This window comes from Meleagris gallopavo, chromosome 4, assembly GCF_000146605.3.
Source record: "Meleagris gallopavo isolate NT-WF06-2002-E0010 breed Aviagen turkey brand Nicholas breeding stock chromosome 4, Turkey_5.1, whole genome shotgun sequence".
NCBI classification, from domain to species: Eukaryota; Metazoa; Chordata; class Aves; order Galliformes; family Phasianidae; genus Meleagris; species Meleagris gallopavo.
The window spans coordinates 4111134-4139066 of NC_015014.2; the positions used below are offsets into that span (position 1 = coordinate 4111134).

Consider the following 27933-nt stretch of genomic DNA (forward strand, 5'->3'; position numbering starts at 1 on the left):
GCATTCTAGTAGCTGTCTGTGATACTGGTGTAGTCATCTCCGTCAAGCAGATGAAGGAGCAGTCACCACTTCTGCTCTCAAAACAGATCTTAGGACTGTGAGTCACGACATTTAGTAATGAGCACTGATTGATCCCTGCCATGAAGCTGGGTCATAGCCAGTATCTGCTTTATATGGAATATAGATCTTTCACTATGTGTAAGCGATGGTACGCAGTCCTAGCATGCTCGTGAAGTTCTGCAGCTTTTAATCCACAACTTCACACAGTTAGTGCCATGGCAGGCTGATGCTGTGGTCTGTTAAGGGACAGCTATACTGTTAAATCCCAAGGAATGTAATAATGCAGCTTTCTTAAAAAGTGCAACATTGTGACCCCATGAGATTCTCTTCCTTTACAATGATTTAAAAGCATTTTTGGCAGTTGTTATGAAATAGTATTACTTGAAAGAAAGAATGTCGTGTTGCAATCACTTTGCTTGCTTTGTCATTTGTTTCTCTTTGTACACCATCATTGATCAGCTAGACCAATTACATGGAATTAGAGATTCCTAAATAGTTACTGTCTCTAACTGCTGTCTGTTGCAATAAAGATTAAAGAGATCAAGAGCTTTAAGTTCTGTCAGTTGACTCAGTTTAAGGAGCATGGCAAGTGCTTGTGAAGCACAGAGGACTCTTGGCTCTTTGCCTGACGCACCTGGGATCAGCCTCAGGATGTTGCAAACTAATTTCTTTCATATATATATTTATTTATTTTAGCTTTTCTTACCTTTTGCCTCAGTGCAGTCGTTGCAGTGATTAGAATCTTGCAGCTTAATCGGATGAGTCTGATGTGCTTGACATGACACAACCCAACAAATCCTCATGACCCTCTTTGAGCGTGTACTGATACTGTTATTTTGAGACTCACATTAATTCTAATTCTCTTTAGGCCGTTAAGAAATACTGAAGAAATTGATTGATAATTTCTGGAAAGAGCTTAAAACCTACTAAGTAAATATTCTAAGGAAATTGCCGTATGCAGCTGACTGTTAGTTGTTTTTTGTTTTACTCACTGGGCTTATTTTGTTTCTAAACAAATACTTTACAGTTTATCTTCACCTGCAAATACATACCTACATACAATACAATACATATATATACAATATATATTATATTATATATATATACAATACATATACATATAAACATACATACGCACATTCTGTATCTGAGTATTTAGAACATTAATTCTAATTATGCCAGCTCCTAGATGTCCTAAGTATTCTGTATCCTACAGGATGCAGAAGCATTCTATATCCTTTTCTTTCTTTTCATTTTTGTTTTCTAAGAAGAAAATATTTTTTAGAAGTATCCAATACGATACGCAAAGCCACTAAGCACGCTGGTAATGCCCAACTTCTCCTTTTTGCAAACTTTTCAATGAAGTTCAGAAGGGCTGAGTACAAAGCTGTGCAGCTGGGATGTTCAGCTCTGTGGGGAAAGTCCTCAGACAGCAAGTTAAGTACAAGCTGACCCTGGCTGCAAAGGCAGCCAGCAGCACCTGAGGCTGTATGAGCAGCCTTTCATGAAAAGGAGTTGTCCTTCTCTGCTTGGCACTTTCTAGAACATAGGTAGACATTACATATGAGAATGACATTAATTACCTGGAAGGACTTTAGCAGCAGGCTGCCAAGGTGCTCAGGGGTGTTGGCCCTGTGAGGAGATGCTGAGGGTGCAGAATTAGTTCATGTGGCTTCCAATATATGCAACAGCAGCCTTAGTTCCTACAGAGAAGGAAACATGAAGAGAGAGACAGACTCCTTAAGATGATGCTTGGTGGGAGAATGCAAGCTAACAGACAGAAGATGAAGAAAGAATCAGACCAGGTATATATATTTCTTACAGTATGGACAGCCAAATGTTGAAGCTGGTTGCTCGGAGAGGCTGTGCTCTCTTGACATTTTTAAAACTCAACTGGATAAACACCTGAACAGCTGTCTTCTGACTTGATATGTGACTGTTTTAAGCAGGAGGTTGAACTAAAGTACTCCATAGATCCCTTCCAACCAGAATTAAACAAAATCTGTTTGTGTTTTTTTTTCTTCCAAATTTAGTACCATACCCAAATTTAGAATTTTTTACAGACTGTATGTATTTTATACTTTTCTGTCTATAAAATAAGCATCAAGCATACTTTTTTGTCCAAGACCCATATAATATAATTACCATAATGATGTGCATAACTTTAACATAGGGAGAGAAGCGTAACTCATTAGTTTCAACTAATATGGAAATGGTGACATATTCTGAAAGAATGTGGGTTACTTCATCTGATTGATTTTGTTTTCTGCCATGACTTCCTGTAGACTGCCAAGGTGAATGCTGAACCCTAGTACTTCTAAGCACTGAAAGCTAAGGATGAATATTTTCTAGAAGATGTGAAGTCTGGGGCCGAGGGCTGTGCTTAACAAATTAATTTGGTGTACATAATGCAACTGCCTATGCCAATAAATTCAGAATTCAACACTCACAGCAGTTCTTTAATGTCTTAAAATTAATGAAGTTTTCTGAGAATGAAGTTTCTGCAGATTCTGCAACTTTTGACAAAGTCTGTCCTCAATCATTCCCCCTGCAATGGGGTGTGACAGTAAATAATAGTGTGTGCAAAATTTAAGAACAACAACAAATCTCCTTTTGGATCTAAAGCGTTATTATTTTACAGACACTACACATGAGTGAATGAGTGTGTAAAAACTTTGGCAATTTCCTTATGCTAATAGAAAGCTATTCAAATAGTTAAGGAACAAGTGAAAGATAAGTACCCAGACACAATAAAGACATTGAAAATACTGTAGTGCTTTAATTATGTTTACGTATTGACTTGCAGCAATAATATTTATTCAGCAAACTGAAAAATATGTTAAACAAAGCCATGTCAACATATTAGGTGCAAAGGTGAAATCCAGAGTGGAATCATGAGATAAAGTAGTATAATTACTCTAGATTTTCATTTTAATCTTATTTCTGCTCTTCGTCACTCCATTTTATTGCCTGTGTTGTATGTTAAGGCAGTACTTCCACTACTATTATTTATATCAGTGCTTACTTCTATACCAAGTATTGTACATATTTGCTTTTCCATTACTGCAGTTTATATAGAATATAATGTTCTTTATTTTCTTTTGTGATGGTGCAGAGGTGTAAACCTGCAATGCACAGAATGATGGCAGAAAGTCTGCATTTCCTTTGCTTTTTAAGTAGTCACTAGTGAACACCTTAAGAAATTCAAGTGTGAAAGTCATGTTATTGCGCAGCCAGAGCTGGAGCACAGAGCCTAATTCTGTACTTAGGCCAAGGAAAATGGTGATTCATACCTGTGCTTGGAACTGCCTAGAGCAGGAAAGAAAGAGTTATAAGTTATGCTTGTTTTGAGGGTAGGAGTATTTGAGAACCAGTCAGGATGACATCCAGAGGAGGGCACTAAGATGATCAGAGGGCTGGAGCACCTCTCCTCTGGGGAAAGGTTGAGGGAACTGGGATTGTTTTGCTTGGAGAAGAGAAGGGTGCAGGGTGACCTCACTGTGGCCTTCCAGTAGTTTGAGGGAGTGTATAAAACAGGAGGAGGAACGGCTGTTTACGAGGGTAGATAGTGATAGGACAAGGGGGAATGGTTTTAAAGTGAGAAAGGGGAGGTTTAGGAGGAAGTTTTTCACACAGAGAGTGATCATGCACTGGAACAGGCTGCCCAAGGAGGCTGAGGATGCCCCATCCCTGGAGGCATTCAAGGCCATGCTGGATGTGGCTCTGGGCAGCCTGGTCTGCTGGTTGGTGCACATGGCATGGGGTTGAAACTAGATGATCTTTGAGGTCCTTTTCAACCCAGGCCATTCTATGATTCTGTGATAACGTGACAATTAATTTTCCAAAGTGGTATTTTTTAAAGACAGCTTTGGAATTCTTAATACAACTATCTGAGGTTGTTACAATAATGTTTACTTTATAAAATAAATGGCATTGCTTTTATAATTTTAAGGTATTACTGTCATTTTTTTGGATATAGCTATCCTTCATTTTATTCAGTCTTGCAAAACCAGTATATGTTTACTAAGGACACATAAAAGCAGCTGAAGTGTCATGACTGTATTCCTCTAATATTCATATTTGATGGATTTAGTTGTTTTAGACAAAAATCAATGAAACAGCCCAATTAAGACCGAATGACCAGCCAATTAATGAAAGAGAAAACTCCACAAAACCTGAAAGGGAGCCAATTTTGGAGGCTGTAGAGTTTAATATACGATTGGAATTAATTCCTTGGCTGCCCTTTCTTTATTGACCACAGATATGTATGAAGGATTGGACCATAGTCCATGGTAACATTAGCCTCCTCAAAGAACAAATACAACATAAATGTTACATCAGATTTTTATTTTTTTGAGGAAGAGGAGGAGGAGGTGAACTTCTACTCAGCACAGTTCTATTCCATCTGAAAGACTGCAGAATTACAGAGCAGAGATGAGAAATCGAGTTATTATTAAGGAATATAATGTTGGCTTGTAACAGCTAAAATTTTTTGAGGTGAAAGAGAATCAGTTCTAGATTGTTAAATCTGAAATTGTCATAGATTTCTGCAGAATTTGCTCTATTCTTCCTTTCTACAGTTTTGCTGGCTTAATCAGCAGATGTCTTTTCTAATGAAAAAGCAAGCAGACATCTCTGATAAATGTTGACACTGTGAATGCTGAAAAGGTATAATTTGTGAAAGTGCAGCAGAAGAGTAATGAAACACAAGAGCACTTGCAAAGCATATTTTTCTTTTTTTTGCAGGGTGAGGGGTGGGGAGGGGAATATGACTTTCTGGGACTAACATCCTAAAAGTTTATATTTCAAGAAAACAGGAGTGGTAGAAGAAATGGTTCACTAATATTAAGAGCATTCAACCTCTTCATACAGAGTTGTTGCAAATGACAGTATACATCATCCACAGACAGATAAACAGAAAATATAGAAAATATGGAGAGATTGTTAAGAGGCACCACAGGATATTACATCTCTGGCAGGATGTCTTCTGCTGTTTTTCAACTGTGCACTAGCAGATACAAAATGACTCTTTTAATGGGCTACTATTGCATTTGCATCATTTTATAAATAGAATTAGTAAGGAAGGGTGAATTTTCGGGTCAAAATATAGGAAACCTATCAGAACTGGGTGAGCATGACAACGGTGAGTGCTTTCAAGACATACAGCAGAAGTATAGCATGGAAGAAAGTGTGTGCATACTTTTTCCTGTTCCTTCTGCATGTCTTTTTTGATGGTGTGTGGGCAGGAAAGCAGTGATGTACATCGATGAGATGGTACTTCACTAAAGTGGACTTTATTAATTCTTTGAGTGCAAATGCATTACTGTGTCATATGGAAGTACAAGACCACAAGGGACACTTGTGTTTAAACACAACTAACGTCTTGTGGAAGACCTTGAATAAAAAATAAAATAATGCATAAATTCTTCATAAGGTATTCTGAATAATAAGTTGTCATTCCAGCATTAGCTCTAGATTTTGAGAGACTTCAGAAACTTCACAGTGTGTAGTCTGCTGTTTTTTTTTTTAAAAAGCATTTTCTCAGATTTTAACTGAATTTTCTAAATTCATTCATCTGTATTTGTGTTTTAATTGCAGGTGCTGTTCTTATGTGGGTCGAAGGGGAAATGGTCCTCAAGCTATATCTATTGGCAAGAACTGTGATAAATTTGGCATAGTTGTCCATGAACTGGGTCATGTGATAGGTTTTTGGCATGAACATACACGACCAGACCGAGATGACCATGTCACCATCATTAGAGAAAACATCCAACCAGGTGAGATGTTCTAATAAATGATTTTGGGGAAAAAAAACTATTCATTTTTTGCTGTTTACTTCATTTGCTTGAGTTGTTTAGAACTGAATGCTCTGTAACGACAGCCGAAATAAGCATTTGTTATTCTTCTTAACTAGACCAATCTCAAGAGGATTCACAAATAAAGTACTGCAACTGAAAAATTAACTTTTCTAAAGATCTGGCCAAATAGCAAGCCATGATATATCATTGGCTAGGAGGAGAGAAATAGTAATCATACTCAGAAATTTTGAAAGAAGCTATTACAGTTAAAGCCCTCTAAAGTCCTGTTTTTCTGTGGTTGAGAAAGGCTTCTACAGTCATACTGAACGATTATTAGAGACATTCTGATACCTGTTTAGCTACCTAGCAGGTTGAGATTTGGAAGGGAAGCTGAACACTTTGAATCTGTGACCATGTTCCCATGATATTCAAATCTGAAACACCGTTATCTGTATTGGAAGGAAACTAGGCATGCTCCATCTTCTTTGTTCATAAGTACACCTGGTCTTTGTGAAATGCTAATTTTGACCTTTTTGACCATTCTCTGCGGGGTTTGAGAAGTGATTAGAAAGTGTCTAATGGGTAGCTTAGATTGTCTGTCCCTAAAGAAAATGTTTTAAAACAAAATAGTTTTGGAGTGCGGTAAATCTTGTGAGAATCCCACCCACCATGGTGAGAGTGGAAGGGATTAGATCTTTTAAGGTCCCTTCAAACCTAAGCCAGTCTATGATTTTCCACCTCAAAAACAGCTGGAGGAAGTCTGGCAGCTAATTCACACTTCCAGGAGTCTCTGAAGTCCTGAAGTCCAATTCCCACATCCAAGTTTTCTATCTACTCTCTTTCCCATCAACTTGCATAGATGCTGTTCAAGTGCTCATCTGTTAGTTTTTTTCTCTGATGGGGAAAATAGACCATAGTACTATCGTCTGCCTCCTGCTTTCCTCTTTCAGTTGTCCCTCTAGTTTCTGACTGAAAACACTTCTTGTGCTGTCATTTGAGGATCACTTGTTGAGCTTGAGTTTCACTAAATCAGATCATGACCACCAAAGTATTTGTTCTCTGTTATATTACATAAGTGAAGTTGGTTAATAATGTTAATCCTACTGCAGTTGTTCTTTCATTTGTTTGCTTTGCAATACTCTAATATGAATATGAATTGGAGTAAGGAGTTCTTTGCGTCCTTGTATGAATGATTAAGTCAAAGAATTATGGATCTGGAATTATGAGCTAAATATTATTATTTTGTTCTACTTGCAATTTAAATTGCAAAAACTGAACTGAAAATGTGACTTGCTTTGCAATACATGGGTGCTCAGCCTGCACTGAAGTAAAGTCACTTTAGAATCAGTCCAGAGAATTTAAAATAAAGAGGATTCTTCAAAAGTTCTTGTTGTTGAAACAGCAGTTATTATTATAATAATATTATCAACTGCTGGAATTAAGAAGCAGTCCAGCAAATTTTCCAGATTCTACATGAATTACAACATAATGTTTGGAGACTTCATGGATTATGTGATTGAGAACAGTTTTTCTAAATGTCAGAGATTTGAGAGATGTCTGAAACGATGACTAAGATTTATGAATGTCAGTGAGTGATCAAGTTGGGATCTTTGATGTTTCTCTTCTCCTGTTTGGTTTTTTATCTTCTCAAAAAGAGATATTACAAAGAATAATTATCAATCATCCTTAGGTCAGGAATACAACTTCTTAAAGATGGAGCCTGGAGAGGTGAATTCCCTTGGGGAGCCATATGACTTTGACAGCATCATGCACTATGCCAGGAACACCTTCTCAAGGTTGGAGTCTCAGGTTATACCTTTTGACTTTTAATTCTATTCTTCTCTGTGAATGACCAAAAAAAATGTAAATTTATTTGTTTATTTAAAATTATTTTATAATCATTTAAAATATTCTTTTTAGTGCAGTATACTTACAGCAGTAAAAACACAGCTTAAGTCAGAATAATTAAATTAAATTTTTGAACACATTTCTGCTCAGTTCCAAAGCAACCTATTAGTCTTGTTTCAGTTCTTTAGATTTTAAGACAAGATAATCTAGAATCATCATTTCATAGTGCTCGTCTTCTTTTTGTAAAAGTTTATATTCCGTGCATGTTTGTATTTAGAATAACCAAATGAGTGAAATGGTTAAGTGTTTTAAGTATAACATGATCTGCTCTCTTGGAGAGAAACGTCCTTTGATGCATGACTTCTGAATAACTGTGCGTTATGCAACTAGAACCCTTTATGGTAGGAGGAAATCTACCATGCAAACCACAACCTTTGCGAAGGGCCGTAGCCAACCACTTACAGCACAGACTGCAGTCCTTTCTGTATTGTTTGTACAGATTGGTACTGTCATCAAAACTTTATAGAAAGATGTTCTGCTTTTTTCTTTCTCTTGCTGACAAGCCCACTCCAAACTTCATGGGCTTGCTCTGAAACACTGAATGGTTTTGAGAAGCCGTACAGCAAGCTGTTCTCCTAGGCTAGAAAAAGGAGAGGAGGAGTCTCACCTGATTTCCTATTATATGTCATATCAAGTTGCAGTCCAACTTCCTACTTCTCTGAAATTACCAGAGTAATGTAGATTTAAGAAAAACACTGAAAGAAAACCTATGCAAGGACATGATGGCATGTCACATAAAGCAAATACAGTTTTGTTTGGATATTAAATAAATTATCCCTAGACAGACTGAGATTCAGAAATAAACTGAAGACCACCAAAAACTTCACCAGAACGTATTCAGCATATACATTCCTTGGCCAAGAAGAGCATGGAAATTGAGCCATGAGGTAGATATTAGTCATATTGCTTAATCCAGTTACAGATGAATTACCTTAAGCTGTAAAAAGCTGTATAAAATAGAGAAATTTAACAAGCTGGAACCCTCCAGAGTCTTAGGGCACTGACAACGTAAGATACTTTGAATTCTGTGCTCTGATCTCACCACTTTCCAAGCTGGCAAAAACTGATAGTGCCATGAGTAGGCATGCCCTGCCCCAAGGTGCAATAGGTTGTTAAGTCATGCTGTTTAAAAACAACCTCCCAAACCCTCAGGTCACGTATCGATTTGCATTAATTTATCTTGAAAGCATGAGTCATGCCCAGTGTGAAATACTGCCAACTGTTTGTTCTTATACTCTACTCTGGATAAGTAGGAGAAATTGCAAAACTTCATGAAGTTCTGGTTGCACACGATAATACTGTTAATGCTTTATTAAAACTGTTACCAGTTGTTCTTTTTTTAAAGCACAGATAAAGAATAGTGCTGAGACATCTGAGAGGATCATTTTCACATTTTTCAAAATAGTCATGGCATCTGTTTCAGATTGTACCAAAAATCAGTGGAAGACAAAATTATGATTTATCATAACTTTTTTTTTTTGTAATTAGTAACATCCCTTATTTCTATAAACTGAATAATATCATAAGTATTTTTTTAGAGCTCAGCACAATGTAATGTCCTAAGCTGATTTTTTTTTTTCTTTTTCCAAAATCTTTAGTGATGCCATCAGAAATCTGACTGGGTTAGGAGAGCAGTATGTACCCCACTACTCAAAGTTGTTCATTTATTATCATTTAAAAAGTGATCTATTTTAATAAACAGCATTCATAACTACAAAGATCCTTGCTATGCATTCATTTTTTGGACCTACTTAATCCACATGTAAAAACAACAATTTTACTTTTCTGTAGAAGCCCTGCAAGGACAAAAGAGAGCATCCAAAAATTAAAGAACAAGAGAATACAAAAACATATTCATCTATTAAATTCCATTTTATTGGATTTTATGGATTTTCAAATCCTATAACATGATAACAGAACATCCTTGTATGTTCTTCTCTAAAATTGACTACCAGAATATTTTGATTCATATTTAAAATTGGGGATATTTTGACTAAAAGTACACATTTGGAACAGATGTGCTTCTCTATTACTCCTAGTCATTTAAGGTAAATATTATGGAAATCACTTATGGTGGGTAGACATATATTATTGTAGAGCAAGCAGAATGTGGCAAGCAAGCACTTATATTTTAATAGCAGCAACAGCTAGAGTAGAGTGAGATCTGTTATAACACCTGACAGAAACATGGTTTGACATTAATTAAAAAAAGAATCCAGTAAAACCAGGAATAGCTTTGCATTACTGGCTGACTTCTTATTGCACTGGCAAACAGGACTGACTTTACTTGCTCTTACACTTGCAAGTCAAACATTAAGGTTTGAAAAACTTCATTAGAAATAGGAACTTTGCGATTAAGAGTTTTGTGACAGGGACTTATTTATGTATTTTTATTCAATTTATTTAATTTTGCCATTATTTTTTTCAATATAATGAGCTGAGCTGTAGTGCGTTTTCCCTGTGTAATCAAAATAATAGTAAGAGTTTTCCATTCTGTTGTCTAGCAGAAATACTAACGCTTTCACTGATATACTGAGGAAATATTCTTTTTTTATAACTTTGCTTAAGGTTTGTCAGCCCAATGAATTTTTCTGACTTGTTTTCTCTATTTAAAGTTCTGCATTTTACCCTCTTACTTATGCCGAATGTAAAGTTTAGGTTTACATAATAGCATAATTCATGCATCAAACTCTGCAAGTTTTATGACAGAAACCTGATAGGGTTTTTGGGGTCTATTTTTTATTTTTATTTTTTTTAGGGGCATGTTTCTGGATACCATTCTCCCTTCCCGTGATGATAATGGTATACGACCTGCCATTGGCCAGCGTACCCGTCTAAGTAAAGGAGATATTGCACAGGCAAGAAAGCTGTATAGATGTCCAGGTATTGCACCACAAACAAACAAAAAACACACACTAGCAATTGTTTGACTTCATTTCTTTTCAAGAGGAATGATAATATCTTTGAGTCAGTTGCTTTATTAGTCTGTTTCCACGTTGGCAACTGATGTAGGCAATAGAAGAGCTGAATCATGAAAAATCTTTTAGGTAAGGTCTCTCAAAGGACAGATAAACTACATGAAACAACATTTAGTTTCATTCCATTTCAGCATGCTTTCCTTAGCTGTTCAATGACTGGAAAAGAAGCAATACTCAATGGTACTTCTGGTTATGTATTTGCAGTGTAAAGCTTCAACTGTACAATTAGGTGGAAGAGTTGCTTTTAGTATACGTCAGGTCTGGGGTCATGTTTGTTTTGAATTTGAGTGGAAGGCAGAATGAGCAAATTAAATTGTTGCAATCAACTCGGAACTCAGTATAGTTTTCTCAAAATGTTGTAAGTTACTGCAAGCCAGGATAACTAAGTTGTAAACAATCTTTAAACAGAGGTTTTACAACTCCTTCTCGTGGGCGTTAGTGAAGTCTCAGTAACTTGTTTAAGTCAGATGGCTACTTTTTACCACTTGATCAATGCAGAAGGACTATAAAGAAGGATCAGGACTGAAGTGAGGGAGCTGCTTTAGGTTTATATCAGCATCAGCACGATAAGATCTGGGGCTTCTGATACACATTGTATTGCTGGAAGATGCTTTTAGTTTGTGCTACAAGTACATCAAATTATAACTGTCTATATGCAGAGATCATGCATAGTGTTTCTGGCTCTACCAGAGGATAAACTAACACATTTTCTTCAGCAGTTATCCCTTCTGGATTAAGTTTTGTTTTGTTCTTTTGATACAGACTGTTCTTGGATAAAAGTATTCTCCCAGGTAGCATTATTTCTAATACGAGTATATGGAGAGCAGTTATTTCGTAAACACAGACAGTAAGTATATATTTGATAAAAGATGAGTTTTGATGGCAAAAATAACACATGGAATTTAGATCTCTGTGAATATAGCTAGTGTCTTAGAGCCTCTGATTAAAAGTTAGAAAGAAAGAAAAAGAAAACCCTCAAAAATCATCTTGGCAGTTGAGTGCATAGATGATACTCTAATAACTCAAACGTGCAAAGACAGAAAGTGCTTTTTGAGCTAAAGTTCTAACAGTTATTCAGAAAAAAAAAAAAGTGCTTTTCATATAATTCACAAACATGTATGATAATGAATTGTCATTTCTTTTGATGTTTGCACAGTCTTGTTGAAAGTTAGTTTCATGTTATTGTAAAAACATCATTGCTCAGCAGTAGTGCACGCTGTAAAATTTGCAGTACTGGTGAACGCGTTTCAGAGGGATAACAAAAATGATGAGTGGTTGCAAGATCAGGCTCCTTTTCTGTGCTCCACTTTGGCAAACTTTGGGATACAACATTCATTTTCTAGCCTTACTTTGGTGAGCCAGATTGTAAAAGAGGGTTTTGAGAGAAAGAGGGAGAAAAAGGCTGAAGGTTTTGATACAAGTTTTAAGTGCTATACTCTCTAACCACATTTTTTCAATTTATTTTTTTAGTTACTGAATAACACATGACACAAAGTTAAAAACCACCACCAAGACGACACTCAGTAAGGAAAGCAACTCTGCAAGTTCAGTATTTGTGATCTAATAAACGTTTCAGCAAATAGCAAGGCTGATAGTTCAGACACTGTGCTTTTGATTTCGTGAAACATAACATGATTTACAGTTTACAGCAGTAACATTCATGACAGTGTTTTTGGAGATGTGCTGTGTCTCCTGTTTCAGACAAAATATGTTAATCATTGTGTCTGCCTATGATAGCACAGCAGCGAATATTTCAAACATAAATAATATCTGCATTTTTTTTCACATGTTCAGTTTTTTTTACTTTAAATGTAATACCGTGAAAATACAGAAAATAGTGAGTCGAATCAGGGTTTTCTTAGATGAAAAATGTTGCAGTATTGTGCATGTTTCATTTGGAGTTCCAGATGCTCCTACAAGTAGCTTCTGGCTGGGGAAGCATGAACATAAAGCTGAGCTTGGGGATGCTGGAGAAAAAAGCTGATCAGCTCAGTAGTGAGGCAGCTGAGCCTCCTCAATAGCTTTAACTAGGCAGGATAGGTCAGGGTCATTTGTCAGAAAAGGACTTAGTGACTGAGAAATGGATTTGAGGTCAGTGAAGCTGTCTTTCATGAGCTGAGTGTCAAGACTCAATGGTCTATGAACAGCAGGTTTGATTTGTTTTTACGTTTTTCTTACGATGCTGCGTGCATTGGCCAGATGAGAGTGGTGGTGTACTGGCTGCATAGTTAAACACTGGCAGGCTTCAGTAGTGGAAATAGCTCTCTGTAATATAATCCTGGTGTCTGCATCTATTCCTAGTCTTTACAAAGAGGAGAAAAATATTTTCCCTTTCATTACCACAGGAAGGCCCATCAGAAGACGAGGCTTCTCAAGCTGTAGATTGGCTTTTGGTTGGAGTGTGTATGGGGGGGATAGTTGAAGTGCCATTTCTGTAAGTGATCTGGACTAGCAAAAGTTGAAAATGCAGTCAATTTCTTTTGCATGAAACATGCTAAAACTAGATCTGAGGAAAATTAAATAAATGGCCATTACTCTCTTACTCTGCCTTCCTTTCTTAATGTGGAACTACAGAATCGTAGAATCATTAAGGTTGGAAAAGACCACTAAGATCATCCAGTCCAACTCCAGCCCACCCCCACCAGGCCCTCCAACCAGTGTCACTCAGTTCCACATCTACCCATTTCTTGGACACCTCCAGGGGCAGTGACTCCATCACCTCCCTGGGCAGCCTGTGCCACTGCACCACCACTCTTCCTGTGAAGAAATTTTAAGAAATTTTTCCTAATACCCAGCCTTAACCTGAGTCCATTGCAAATGGATTGTAGCTCACTAAAATACATAGAATATACTATTTTATAAACTTAATCACAAATAATGCAGTTGTACAGTCCAGTTGCAGAGATAAACCTTAAATTATTTAATGATAAGATTTTAACTGTTTTAATAATCATGGACCCATTGTAGAGAAATGTGCTTTTAAGCAGGAAGTACCCAAATATCAACTTATCAACAACAGCTCTGAAAGCCAGCCTGGTACTCTGATCCCACAGATAATTAATTCAGCTATTGATTAGTATGAGTTGTTCTTGTCACATATCCCTTGAGTAACCAGGAATTTTTAATTAAATGGTAAATACTGTGAAATATATTAAGTCTAACCTTATTTTATAACTTCTGCTTGTGTTGATTCTTAGTAGAAGTGATCCAATTAAATTCTTTCTTATGTTTGCCTTATGTTTAGAAATTTTCTGAAAATTTTGATTTAATAGGGAGCTCCCAGGCATTTAATATGAATAGAAGTTAAATCACTGAGTGAGCTAGCTTTGTGCTATATAGCTTTGTTCTTCAGTTCTTACAAAAGGGAAATGTTCAGCGGCAGCTACTTGAAGTACACAGTTTGGTGTCTGTATACAAGTTCTCTGTATGGAACACAGCAAAAATAATCCCGCAGTCTGTATGACTGAGAGGAATTCTGAACTGTTTTCAAAGGTATTTTTCTCTGTTAGTATACTTTTATAAAATGAGTAATTTAAGGACTGTAACATAAGGGCTAGTTATGCCAGGATCTTCAGATATGATCTGAAGTGGTCTTGTGTAGAGTTGGACTCGATGATCCCTATGGGTCCCTTCCAACTCAGGGTATCCTATGATTCTTCCTTCTGCCCTTTTACTAACTGCAGGGCTGGATTTAAGCTGACTGTATTCCTTTTGAGAGTACCTTGATGGAGCATAGCCTCCCTGAAGCCATGCATGGCGTGGGGGAAGAATGAGAGAAGGGTTCTTTGTGCAGTGAGCAGAGCATTTGGACTCAGTGTCTCTTTGGGTTCTGCTTTCCTCTGCTCTGTTATAGCTGTTTTACTCCTGGCCTTCTCTTAGGTGCTTTACATATTCATTGTAAGCTATGATACAGCTCAGTAGCTCTCAGGGAACCCAGTACAGCACTCTGTAATTTATTCAAGTTTTCATTAATTGCCATTTGAAAAATAAATTGCGGTTAATTATGGGAAGGTTTTATATAGAAATAATTATTTAGCACTGAATACCTTTTGTATATATGTCATTTCCTGTGGATGCCTACAATTTTGAAGAGAAAAAAACATTCTTTTTTTTTTTTAATTGAGGGGAAGAAACTTTTTTCTTTCGTTTCATTTCTGAAGGACATGGTGACAGTAACTTCAGCTATTAAATTTTTGGGAGGCTGTGCCAATCTTTTTCTTTCCTCACAATAACCATGTCAGTGTCAGAGAGCATATTTAATGCCTTGAATGTAGCTTATGCCTGATATTACAGTGTCGTTGTCAGATTACATCTTAGAAGCATTTTAACACGACAGCCCTTACAGCTGCATTGTCTCTTTGTCATAAACAATCTTTTGTCCCCTTTTATTTAAAGATTTTCCAGACCATTTATAATTCATTGAGATTTTGATGATACATTGGTTCACCTGCTGGCAGTGGTAGTGCTGTAATTTGAAAGCACTGAAGATCTGATTACGCTGTCAGTCACGGGATAATTCTCTCCAGTTCACGTCTTATATCACACCTGCAGATCAGCAGGTGAAACAACTTGATTGATGGTCAAAAAGATGACTGACTGAGGTGTGACATCCCACCAGAATCAGTTTTAATGGGAGAGAAGAGTAGGAGCTTCTAATGATGTGTTTTAGCGTGAAGGGGAATTACTGATCAGTCAGCCAGCAGATTGTAGCATGATTGACAGGTGAGATAGGAGTGCTAAAAGCTTTAAAAAGAAGGAATACAAAATCTTTTGGTCTTTTAGGACTTTACGTTTGCTTTGCTTTATTACCCTCACCTCTGCAAGTCATTGTTGCAAGAGATTCTGTTGAGTGTAAGATTTAAGTTTTCTATGCCAATATAATTGTGCGATTTCAGGTAAGAGCAGTCTCTCATGTGGGCGAAGTACTGAAATAAATGGAGCCACTGATGAAATTGCAATGTGGTGCCAATCATGCTGTGCCAGTTTTTGTTGTGGTTTTGTTTTAGCTCATAAAGGATGTGCCTGAGGGTGGGGCTAAATTTTTTCTTCTGCAAAATAAAGTTACACGTATAATTTTGCAGTTGACTGGCAGCAGTGACATTTTTAAGACTGCTCTAATTTTGGTTAAGTCAGCAGACAGTACACAAGTGAAGCAGTTCGTGGAATAAAAGCATCCTGTGTAAAATGGAATGAACGTCAGATTGGCTTAAAATCTCTGTTTTGAATAAATCATAAAATAACTACTCTGCTTTCCATTCTGCATCTGCAGTAAGTTAAATGGGTTCTAAATAGATATTGGAAGGTTTTTCTCTCTTAGGCACATTCAATTTCATATTTTTACTGTATTTTGATTCTTTCAGCCTGTGGAGAAACACTGCAGGAATCTACAGGCAACTTTTCTTCTCCAGGATTTCCAAACGGTTATCCTTCCTACACACACTGCATATGGCGAATCTCTGTGACCCCAGGGGAAAAGGTATTTTAACATTCTCTCTCAGCTAAAGGTAGATACTATTTTTAGAACAAAATTTTGTCTTTGTCCAGTTTTTCATTTACACTTAAAGCTTGCGTGATAGCTGAAAATGATGGTAAGCTGTAGAGCAGTGTTTTGGATGGGATTGTAAAAGATCTGCCATTGACTTGACTGTGGTCTATGGGATTAGAAATGCACTTTCATCCATTTGGTGGCTTTCTGTGTGAAATGAAATTCTGATTTCAATCTGCTATGTGTTTGCATCCTGAGACCCCCTTCAAAACTGGTTTCCAGTGCAGCTGGTCCTTCAGCGTAGAGATGGAAAAGGTAGTGAAGGCTCCTGGATGGGCTCTTCTGCAGTATGGGCTGGGGCAAGTTGGGCTGCCTGGGGATGGGAACTCCTTTCTGTACCGAAAGAGATCTTCTGAAAGCTACCTAAAGGAAACAGTTTCATGCTAGATATTCTCCTGTGTCATTCTGGTGCACGTTCTTTTAATTTCCAGATGTCAGTGTCAGGAAAATGCAGCCCTCCCCCCAAAAATATATATACATATAAAGAGATTGGCCTGGGGAGAGCAGTTACGTGGGGAAAGAAGTGTGCCATGCTACTGAAAGCAAAACCTGTTCTTCTTGTGTATGCTAGCTGAATCTTGTTTTAAATTATTGGCTCAAATATTAGCCTGCTTCAGAATAAATAAGGATAGAGAGAGGAATGGCATGTTTCACCTGTGATAAACTATGCAGGAATAAATAAATACATTTCTTTACTAGAAGCAGTAGCAAATATTAGGCAAATACAACTTTAAAGCCTGAAATACAGGACTCTGCATTAGTGTCAATACTGGAAACTCCAAAGAGGAGAACACAGCGTTTGCCCCAAGATACTCAGTTTTCCCACTAGCACTGGACATAGTTTTTCCCCAGCTGGATTTCTTTCAGGTTAGGGTCCTGGAAGACACCAAGAATATGTGTCCCTGATCTGCTAATATATTCTGAGGAGCTGTAAAAGCATTTGCCAGTATGAAGGATGGGAGCAAAGTCATTTGGAATGCATTCGCCCTCCTCTGGGCAGGATCCAGAGACAGGAGGAAAAATAAACATGCTCAGAGGGTGTGGGTGGCTCTGCAGGTTAGCAGGGAAAAACAAATGAAAAGATGAATAAGAAGAAGGTTGCACAAAAGATGCAAATTTATCTGGATAGGTAATTTTATATCCCCATTATTTGTGTTGCTTCTTAGACACTGCGTATTGACAACCAAAGTGGCTTAGGTTTCTTTCCTTTTTCTCAGTTAAAAAAAAATTAAAGTATTCATCTACAGTTACTATTGGCTTCTGGAAATAATTTTCATGTATGGATGGAAAATACGTGTAAAATTTATAACATACTCAGAACTTTGTGCAAAAGTAGTTGTGGACATCAGTGCAACTGTAATACAGTTGTAATACTATTATCATGTCTTGAGATTGGAACCACTACTGGAGCTGTACGAGCTTAAGCCTCTCTCTCAAAATCAACAGTGTAAGGAGACCAGCTCCCTTAGCATTCTAGCCTCCCCTCCAATGGATAAAACGATGAAATCTTGTTTTCTAGTTGCCGTCTGACGTGATATGTCCTGTCTGTAGGGCACTGTTCTGACCTCAAGCTCTCATAGTCTCCACAGAATTCAGCAAGAATGACGTAAATTCTATTTGTGCTAGTTCCAAAAAATCTGTTTTGTCAGTGCTATTCCCACAGGAATAGCATCTTATTTGAAATAAAGGATACTATTTGCAGCAAGTACTTGATGTGAATATCAGATAGCAGAAAAGAGATATTAATGTTAATTAATGCATGTAGCACAATACCTTGAACACATGTATTGTGCTTGATCACAAGTTTTCTCAGCAAATGTTTGGTAACATTAACGTTATGAAGGGAAATAGATGTATATTTAAATTTATATCTTCTTTTGTTTGCTGTTTTGACCCTAGCAGATCTCAGAAATATTGCATGGGGGTTAGAGTATGTACAAGTACATCACATCATGTTCTGAAATGTCAGTGAGCACTTTAGTCACCTAAAAATAAACTGAAAAAGCATCGGACCAGATTGTCTAGCTCTTGTCTCTTATTTACTGAGATTTAACACTGTACTGTTTGAGCATAGTTTAAAGGGCTCTATTCTATCCATGCTGCTTGCTATAAGTAGAGGCACCTCTGATCTTTGGCAGGAAATTCAAAGAAGGATGGGATTGCAGTAGTATACAGTGGCTGCAGCAATCAATTGTTTTATTGATAGAGGTCATAAACTGCCAGCCCAATCTAAAATACGTCCCTATGACTAAAACAAGGCGGTTCATTCAGCCTGTACTTTTTCCAAAGATTTAAGACTGCATAGTAAACAGCTGTATGTGCTGCCAGCTGTACACAGTATATGTATAGAAAGAAAAATCTCTCTGGAAGGATGGTGCTTTTAACACTGTACGCCCTCAGCCAGAGCAAATATCTCCTTCTGGTGCGGAGAGATATTTTTGACACGAGGCATTTCAACTGTGCCAGTGCTTTTCTGTATCTGTCCCCTTTCAATTAGCTACATTAGCTTCTATTTTTTCATTAACTTTTACAATTAATGATGAGAGAGGACAGATAAGTCCTTGGTTGAAATGGAAAAAATTCCACAGGAGAAAATTTACTTTGTACTACTTAGTGTTTGCTATATATCCTAGGCAATAGGAGGTATGATAGTCTCCTTGAAGGGGCAGTAGTACAATTAAATCAATTGTGTAATCAGTAATTCTTTAATTGTGCTGACTAGCACTCTCTGATTGCCATTCATATGAAGACTTTCAGCTGTCTGTTCCTTTGAGGAAACTCTACGTTGTCTTTAGCTCTTTTAAATACTTTCCAGAACTGTAGAATAGAATTTTATATATTCTTGTTTGGTTGCTGACCAGAAATCATGCTGTGACATGCTGAGGGTTCTGCTTATGTACAGTTGATGAATTCTGGTTAATGTTAAGGAATTGCTGTATCATCAAATACTTTGGCATGTCAGAGTCAGAAAAAGCTGTGAAGATTGTTTCATATGGTTTGGGAGAGAGAGAGAGAGACTGTTAAGGAGGCTCAACAAATTTTAATGGATCGTGTTCAGTAGCTCTTTGGGATAGTGACACGATCTCACCTAAGTAACATCAACCTTTTCCCAATTCTGTCCTGGTGCCTAAGTTTTGGAGGGAGGCAGATTTGCTAACAGAAGACAGGGAAAGGTGATGTTTCATTTGTGAGCTGAAAAATGGAAAACTTACAGCCGGACTGGTCAGAGACCTCCAGATTGTAAACATCTGAGCCACTGGAGGAGGAATAGGATGTGACTTCCGTGATCTGCTTCCAACAAAACCAGTTGGGTTAGCTTAAGCAGCCATGGGAGGCAGTCTGACCTTAACCTAGCTGTCTGTGTCTGATTAGAGAAAAATACTCCCCCTTGTGAAAGCCTCTGCCTGCACTGCTGGGTTGAGGTTGGCATGGGTGGAAGAGGACAGCAGACTGCTAAGGGCAGTAGAATCTGCAGAATACGTACCCACAGAATTACAAATACAGAATTACCTACTTGCGTTCAGAGAAACTCAGGAGAAAAAGAAGGTAATAGCTTGGAAGGAATCTGAACTGCAAATGGATGAGCCAAGAAGAAGAAACATTTTGTGAGGCCTTTATTTAAAAGATAGATTAAAAAGGAAACAAGGAATTGGCTGACGGAGTTGCCAACCCACTCCCTATGATATTTGAAAAGTCATGGCAATCAGGTGAAGTCCCAGGTGACTGGAAGAAAGGTAACATCATACCCATTTTTAAAAAGGGCAAAGAAGATGACCTTAAGAACTATTAGTCTCACCCCTGTGCCAAGGCAGATCATGGAACAGATTCTTCTGGAAGTGATGCTAATGCAAATGAAAGTCAGGGAGGCGATATGGGAGAACCAGAGCGGCCTATCATTATCCAGAGGGGAGCTACAGGAAAGAAGGGGACAGACTTGTTAGCAGGGTCTGTGATGATAGAACAAGAGGACATGGTTTCGACCTCAAAGAAGGTAGATTTAGTTTAGATATAAGAGAAAAATCTCTTACAGTGAGGGAGTTGAGGCACTGAAACAGGTTACCTAGTGTTGTGGTTCATGCTCCATCCCTGGAAACTTTCAAGGTGGGGCTGGATAAAGCCCTGGGCAGCCTGATGGAGCTGTGGTGTCTCTGTTCATTACAGGGAAGTTGGGCTACATGGCCTTTAGAGGTCCCTTCCAACTCTAAGAATTCTATGATTCTGTGATTTAAAGGATAGACAAACTTGCTTTGTGAATGAGGGAATAATATACAGGATGCCTCTGCCACTCATTAACAGAGGTAGATTTAAATAGCACTTGGATATTGGAGAGAAAAATGAAGCAGAGGGAGGCACACAAATGATTGTACTTTTAGCTGGATCTGTGTGTTTTTTGTGCTAACTAATATGGTAAGTAAATGGTTTGGGATGCTGATAATACCAGTACATGTTGTCCGAGTTGTAAAGGCAAAATCCTCTGGGGGGTTAGACATCAGGGAAAGCTACGAGAAGTTTGAGGGGTGTATTGGTAGCCAAAGGGAAGGAGATGAGCTGTGAGGTTCCTTTTTGGGAGACAATAGAAGTCTGCATCCAGTGAATTTGATGAAACAGAAGGTGTAGACTGAAAGAAACATACAAAGATGTTGATAGCCCATCTACACTAGCCTAGTAAATGCCAACTGAGGGGTTCAGCTAATGCTTTGACACATGCTATTTTGAGACCTACAAAAAAGCACAGTGATCTGGAAGCTGAATGTTTGTAGAATGATTTCTGTCAAATATCATAGTAACAGTGGAATGAAAAAGACTTCGATTTTTCAGTATTTTTTAAAGCATAATTCTCCACCAAGGGCCTAGTGAAAAACTGGTAAATGGAGAAAAAAAAAAAAGAAAACTATCCAAAGAAAGACATAGCTTAAGAGATGTATTTAAGATAGAGGCTATTAGAAACACAGGGTATAGTACTTCATCTGCTGGCAGTGCATCTGGAGTGTGTTACCTGAATCACGTGAGTTAGCCCTCTGCCATTGAAGTTTGTTCTGCTTAACCTGAATAGGTACATCTGAAATGGGAAAACAGTATTGAAGTCTAGTTCACAGAACCTGCAGAGGCACAGGACATCTCGAGTCAAGTCTTGGATGTCTCAATGGTACATGTTCTAGGAGTTAAACAGTGACAATGAGGATGATTTACTTACTGGCTTTCATTAAAAAGATAAATAAACAAACAAACAGCCCTCCTCTCCCCACAGGGAAAACTTTCTCCTTGTTCCCTCTGAATTTCTTACCTGCTCTAGCTTTTAATAGCTCTGATTTACTTGCTGTAGCTTCTGTAAGAAAACTCTAATTGTTATAATTCACCAAATGATTAAACATGTGAGCATTTCATTCTTTCTTAATCCCAATTTTGAGCACATCTCATATCTACATAAGACAAGATACTATTATTCAAAACTGTTTTGTTTTGTTTGTTTCTTTTTCATTAGGGTTTTATTAGCTCTGTTTTTCAAAGTTCAGGGAAGGGAAATCTATACCCAAAGCCAAGCAATATGAATATTGGAATATTGCTCAGAAGGAAAACATCTATTTCTGAAAACTTTTCAGTATAAGGAATGCATATATATAATTTTAAATATGTTCATTTCTATTGTGGTTATTACAGATACAGAGAGAAGAGGTTACACAGCAATTGTGTTTGATTTCAGATCAGTCCATTTTTGTCTTGAATCTCTGAATGGAAGCCTACAATATCATGACTATTCATTGTTATGGGTCTTTATGATCCAGAGGGCCAATACCAGTTCTGGAGATAAGTTATTATATATTATGTAATGTCTAAATGTTGTGGAGTTTCCAAAGTGTCAAACTAACATCAAAGCATACGTTCTCTGCTTAAAAATGTGAGACTAAGAGAGCAGACTTAATTTTTTGCATCTGCTACCCTGAAAATGTTCCAAAGCAGCCTGCAGGATGTTCCCAGGAAGAACACAGTGCTAGAGGCAGACTGTGGTTTAAGCAACCTTCTTGGAGACTTTGTGGTTGTGGTAGCATGTTGTGGGTATAAACATTTGGTCTTATTCAATCATCAGAACAGGTATCCATTTATTCAGTGCTATCCTGATGGTCCTTGGCATGCTTCATGGCTCATACCTTCATCCCACAAGGCTGCAGCTGCCAATGCTAATGTGCCTCACTGTATGGGAGTTCTGCCTATTGGGATTTATGTGCAGCTTCACAGATGTTCTCTGTTACCTTTTGCATCAACGTAGTAAAGGTGAAAGCTGCACGTGAGCTTGGTTTTCCACCCAAACAGAATGCAGCCAGCATTTCTGTGATGGTGGAAGATAAAGTATGGCTTTTAAGACATTCAGAAGCTTTTTCCGTTCTCTGTGGAAAGCTAAAGAGATTTTTGAGACTGTAACTGAATGTGCGTGCACTCTCTTGTTTGTGAAAAGTAAGTTAAAGCAAACCCTCTGGTAGTTCAGTGCTAAGGCATGTAGGGTTTTGCTATGGAAGATTATACCTCCATTAATGTTGTTTGGGGAGGAACTTCAGCCTCAACACTCCATTCTCTAACCTGCACAACCACACCACTGGATTTATGTGAGCTTTAAATGAGCTTCCTCCGATAGCTGTTTTTCTTTTGAGAATTTAACAGTCTGAAAATTTTTTGCCTTTCTTGCCTTAATATTGTAACACGTCATTTTCTTTGGAGAGACGCGTGGTTCTTTCAGAAAAGATGGAAGAAAAGCATCCAGTATGGCTATCTGGGCCCATTATTACGATGCTATATTTCCCTCCCTGCCTCTGGACAAGGGGTAAATTCCTATCCTGCCAGTTGACACACAAGCTGCTTCATAGGCTGCCATGGAGATATATTTTTGCTCACTGAGGTATTTGCTGCTGTGCGGCAATTCCTAGTTGCTTTATAATAGCAGGTTTCAATTGTGAGCTCCCCGGATCAAACCTAAAAATAGAACCACTTAATGCTCATCAGTGAGTAAAGAAGATTTTCATAGTTAGTCTGAAATATTTATTAATGTATACTGAGGAAATGTTCTCAAAGAAGATGTGTTCTTTTTCCAATATACTTAAATCCAATTAAAGGATATGAATTGGAAATGATTTCATAATACATAATATGAATGTTTCTTAATCTTCGTATTTTAACTTATCCTTGAAATTGTAGGGCATAAAGCTGACAGTGTCCCAGTCAGTTGGAGCCCAGCCTGTAGGTAGTGTGAACCTATGATCAGACTAAAACCTACTTCTTTGTTAAAAGTGTAACTTTATGGTGGTTTAAGATGAGTATTTTTAAAACAAAGTGAGATAATGTGATGGTCTACAGTACTCCTGATATTATGTATTGAAAATATGCCCACTTTCAGATATGCTCAGTAAAAATTGAATTCCAATTCCAGATAATGCAAAGATCTCTGTATTAAAAGCTGTACTGTAGTTTCATTACAAGTCTGAGTGAAAAGGGAAAATATGTACCATTTCTTTCAATTTTTTTTTTCTTTAAAAAAAATTTTTTTTTAATGGTCCACCATCCTCAATATAGAAGTTCCCTGAAAGTAAAAAATGTCAAAATTGTTGTTGAACAGAAACACACATTAACCAACAAAACAAACAAACAAAAATTTTACACCTGTCTTTGCAGCTTATAATCATAGAATGGAATGGAAAATGGACTGGCAAGAGAATTGTCAAATGACATACTTAAAATCATATTGCTATGTTCTCAAATTCCTATTTTTCGGTGAAATCCTCCTTGTAAGCAACTAAGTTTGTCTTGTATGTTCTCAACTATGTGAAATTATAGAAAATTTTTAATATTCCCATAAATTTTTACTTACTATAAGAAATAATTGAAATTAATTATCTAAGCAGTTGAGATCCTATTAAGGATGGCCACTGGCTTCAGATCTGCAGATTGCTGTTGGGATTGTTTTCCAGTATGAATCATATGTTGTTTACTGACATGTTCTCCTCTGGTTTAGATTGTCTTAAACTTCACCACGATGGACCTGTACAAAAGCAGTCTCTGTTGGTACGACTATATTGAAGTAAGAGATGGCTACTGGAGAAAATCACCTCTGCTTGGTATGCAATTTGTGATTGCTGCACTGACTTACCATGCTCATACAGTTCAGTGGACTTACTGCTTGCAGTTGTAGCTGTAATACCCTTGTGAGTTAGTTTTAGCTTCCTAGAACGTACGTAAGGTGGGAAAGGAACAAACACTCTAAAATACCTTGTTTACGTGACTTCAAATCTCAAGTGTTCCCTACAATCAGCTGTTGTCAGTACACGTACTATGTTGCATGCTTCATGTGTGGAAAGAAGAAAACTACAAAACATGCAACTTTTTGCTTTGCTTATGGGTGTTCTCATAGATGTTTTACAGAAATGTGGAAGTAGCATCATTACAGAGCTGCAGCGCATTTGACGGGGAATCCATAGAGCATGTGATGAGCACATGCAAAGTGGGTGTGAACACCCACTGTCAATTTGTACTTACCAGCTCTGTACTTGTGCTTTTGAAATTATAAATAGGTTACTCTTGCATATTCTTTGCTTCTTCAGTGCAAAAGCAGTGAAGAACATGCAAAACAATAATGACTTAAGTCTTGAGAGTTTAGGTAATGTGTGGGAAGCTGCAGGTATCTTTTTGTTAATTCAGAGGGTTGGTGGGGAGATTACGTGCTCCATCATGCTGCCATTAGATCTAAACCTACTGTGTCCACATCTTTGCTTTACTCTTGAATTTAAAAAAACAATAACAAACAAAAAAAAAAACAGATGGCTATTGATTAATTTCAACTTCAGATAGCATGTAGTTTATACGAAGCACCCAAATCTCAACTTCTACATATTGGGAATCAAAGTCTAGGTCAGAATTCTTCCAAGGGATAAAATACTAATTTTGAACTTCATTTCAGTGATTTTATTATTTTTTATTTTTAAATGAATATCAGTATATATGATTCTGTAAGCTTTCTTTCATGCTGCCCAAGTGATTTCTGTATATGTTACCATCTCACCTGTGGGTTGTGTACTAGTCCTTTTCTCTGGACAGTATGACTTAAAATAGCAAAGCCTTTATTTTTAAATTGTCAAAGAAGGATAAATTTTCCCCATCATAACTGGACCTTTCCTTGTTAGTTCCATAGACTTAGAATAAATAACACTAGTTGAATCCAGAGACTATATTAGACATTCTGTGGACTTCAACAATTGAATCTGGGGGTTTCAGACTGTAAGAAACATGAGTCTCCAACTTCTTGAGTCAGGTTTGTTGTTGTTTTTAGAATTAAGACTAAAATATTTGTTTGCATCTTCACAACCACAATTTAAAAACAAGTGTAGAAAGATAAAATGGAAGTAGATACAGAGGAAAGAATTTTAATGGTAGTGCCTCTTTTTATTTTTATTTTTTATTTTTTATTTTTTATTTTAAAGAAAAGAGAAAACAATACCAAACAGTAATTAATTACCCTTTCTCTATCACCTAGATAAATGGAGATTTCACCTACCTAGGCTGAAATAAGAGGATAACATAGTCCAGGGTCATTTGGATTTTAGTTTTTAAATCTCTGAGACACGATGAGCAGCATTACTGTGACCTGGATGTTACACCCTTTCATGGTTAGCACTTACTCTGCCCTTCCAGAATGCCCGGGTCTGTGTACATAGGAACAATCTATAACAATCATTTTTCAACTTAATTCCCTCGAGTTTTTCTACTTTGACTTGTTAGCCTGACAGCAATGAAACACTTCATAATAAAATCTTTAGTGTATTTAGGTCCTAATGGGCAGAAACACGTGTGCTCGGCCATAAGTGTGTGAATAGTTCCACTGAGCTGGTTATGTTACTCATGTTCTCTAATGTTAAACACATGTGTAAATGTTTGCAGCGTTTGAGGCAGAAGAAAATGCAGTTACTGGTTGCATGTTTTTAGGCAGGTTTTGTGGTGACAAACTGCCAGAAGTCCTCGCGTCCTCTGACAGCAGGATGTGGATTGAATTCCGTAGCAGCAGCAACTGGGTTGGAAAAGGCTTTGCAGCAGTTTATGAAGGTGAGTGTCTGACAGCACTAAAAAATGACCTGCTTCTGGATGCCTTTGGAAAAAGTAAATATATGTATATTTACACATATGCATACATATAGTCAGAAATAGTAATACGAAATTGGTGTTTTAATACTGAAAGGGAGTAGAATACGTCAAATTGGTAGATGAGACATTTTGAAACATCCTGGGATCAGATGTCAGATGACCTCTTTTTCAGGGACATCACTGATAGTTTTTGTAATAATTTTTGCCTGTTCTTTACTTAACTAAATATTCGTGTTCTTGTGCTCAGTGTGTGGAAATAATTATTTGAGTACTTTCTATTCATTCTTCAGAAAATCTGACTAAAGTTTTCCATATGCTCTGGGATAACTTAATAAAGAGGTACTCCCACACACTGAGTGTATTATGAAGTCTACATTCACCTGTTTAAAATAGAGCCTGCTTTCTTAAATATTGAATCCACGGTAGTAAACCCTAGGGTTAGATTCCTGTTTACAGCTCTCCGTGTGGCTATCGGTATGGATCCTGAGAAAGTGCATTTACTTTTCATGCAAATGTTTGTTATTAATATGAAATATTATTTCAAATTTAGTATAAACTTGTAGTGATAATCTGTCGGCCAAAATGTCTGGACTATTATAAAATATAAGGTTTCTTTTTTATTTTTCTCTTTCTAAACGTTAGTAAATGCTAATGGAGAAGGTATATTAAATATATTTTGAACGTGAACAAAAAGTAAACATCATTTTGACCATTTAATTATATTCTATAAAATATATAGGTTCAGATAGATTACCAGTGATTTCAAAGTCTTCTTCAACATTATAAACACATTTAGCACTACTAGAAATGGTGATCTACAGCATTCGCTAACTGAAATATGTATTGTAGACTAAGTGTTAATAATTTGTCCTTGCTAGATTTATAAACATTTTCTTCTCATTAGTTTTAAAAAGAAGAGGGACGTAAAAATGTCAGTTTGGGTGTTGGGAACTATAAATGTCATTATTGACTTTGAATTTCATGCTTTTTACCAGCGATCTGTGGAGGTGAAATCCACAAAAACGAAGGCCAGATCCAGTCTCCCAATTACCCTGATGACTACAGACCGATGAAGGAATGCGTGTGGAAAATAACAGTGTCTGAAAACTACAATGTAGGATTAACCTTTCAAGCATTTGAGGTAAACTGATTTAACCTAACTCAGAAAACCATCTAGTGGATAAATGGCAGTGACGTTAAAGTGAAATCCTTTTAAACCTGTTTGGGAATTCATGAATTCTCCACGATAAAAAACATCCAGAATCCAATTCAGCTCTCCATGAGACCTTCCTTTTTTTGCAGAAGTTTTCAAGAAGATTAAAGGTCTTTATATTATCTATGCTATTTCAGTTGGAATGTTTCAAGTGCTGGCAATTGTTGCAGTTTAACAAATACGTAATCCAGTTCAGCAAGTCTGCTTTAATATCCCATTAAATAATAGGGATTTTGTATCTTTGCTGAATCTTATTTTTAAAAAAGAAATCTTGAAAGAAAACATTGGGATGTTTGGCTTCTGGTTTTTTTT

The 27933-nt window shown here is 37.1% G+C and overlaps 1 protein-coding gene across 1 annotated transcript in view; it reads left to right on the top strand.

Moving 5' to 3' along the window:
* TLL1 (tolloid like 1) overlaps positions 1-27933 on the top strand; it is a 110713-nt gene that overhangs the window by 49556 nt on the left and 33224 nt on the right. Inside the window, exons 6-12 of the mRNA XM_031553249.1 lie at positions 5659-5837; positions 7549-7654; positions 10525-10649; positions 16105-16220; positions 24289-24391; positions 26253-26369; positions 27404-27549. Coding sequence (XP_031409109.1) covers positions 5659-5837; positions 7549-7654; positions 10525-10649; positions 16105-16220; positions 24289-24391; positions 26253-26369; positions 27404-27549 — 892 coding nt within the window. The remainder of the gene's footprint in view (positions 1-5658; positions 5838-7548; positions 7655-10524; positions 10650-16104; positions 16221-24288; positions 24392-26252; positions 26370-27403; positions 27550-27933) is intronic.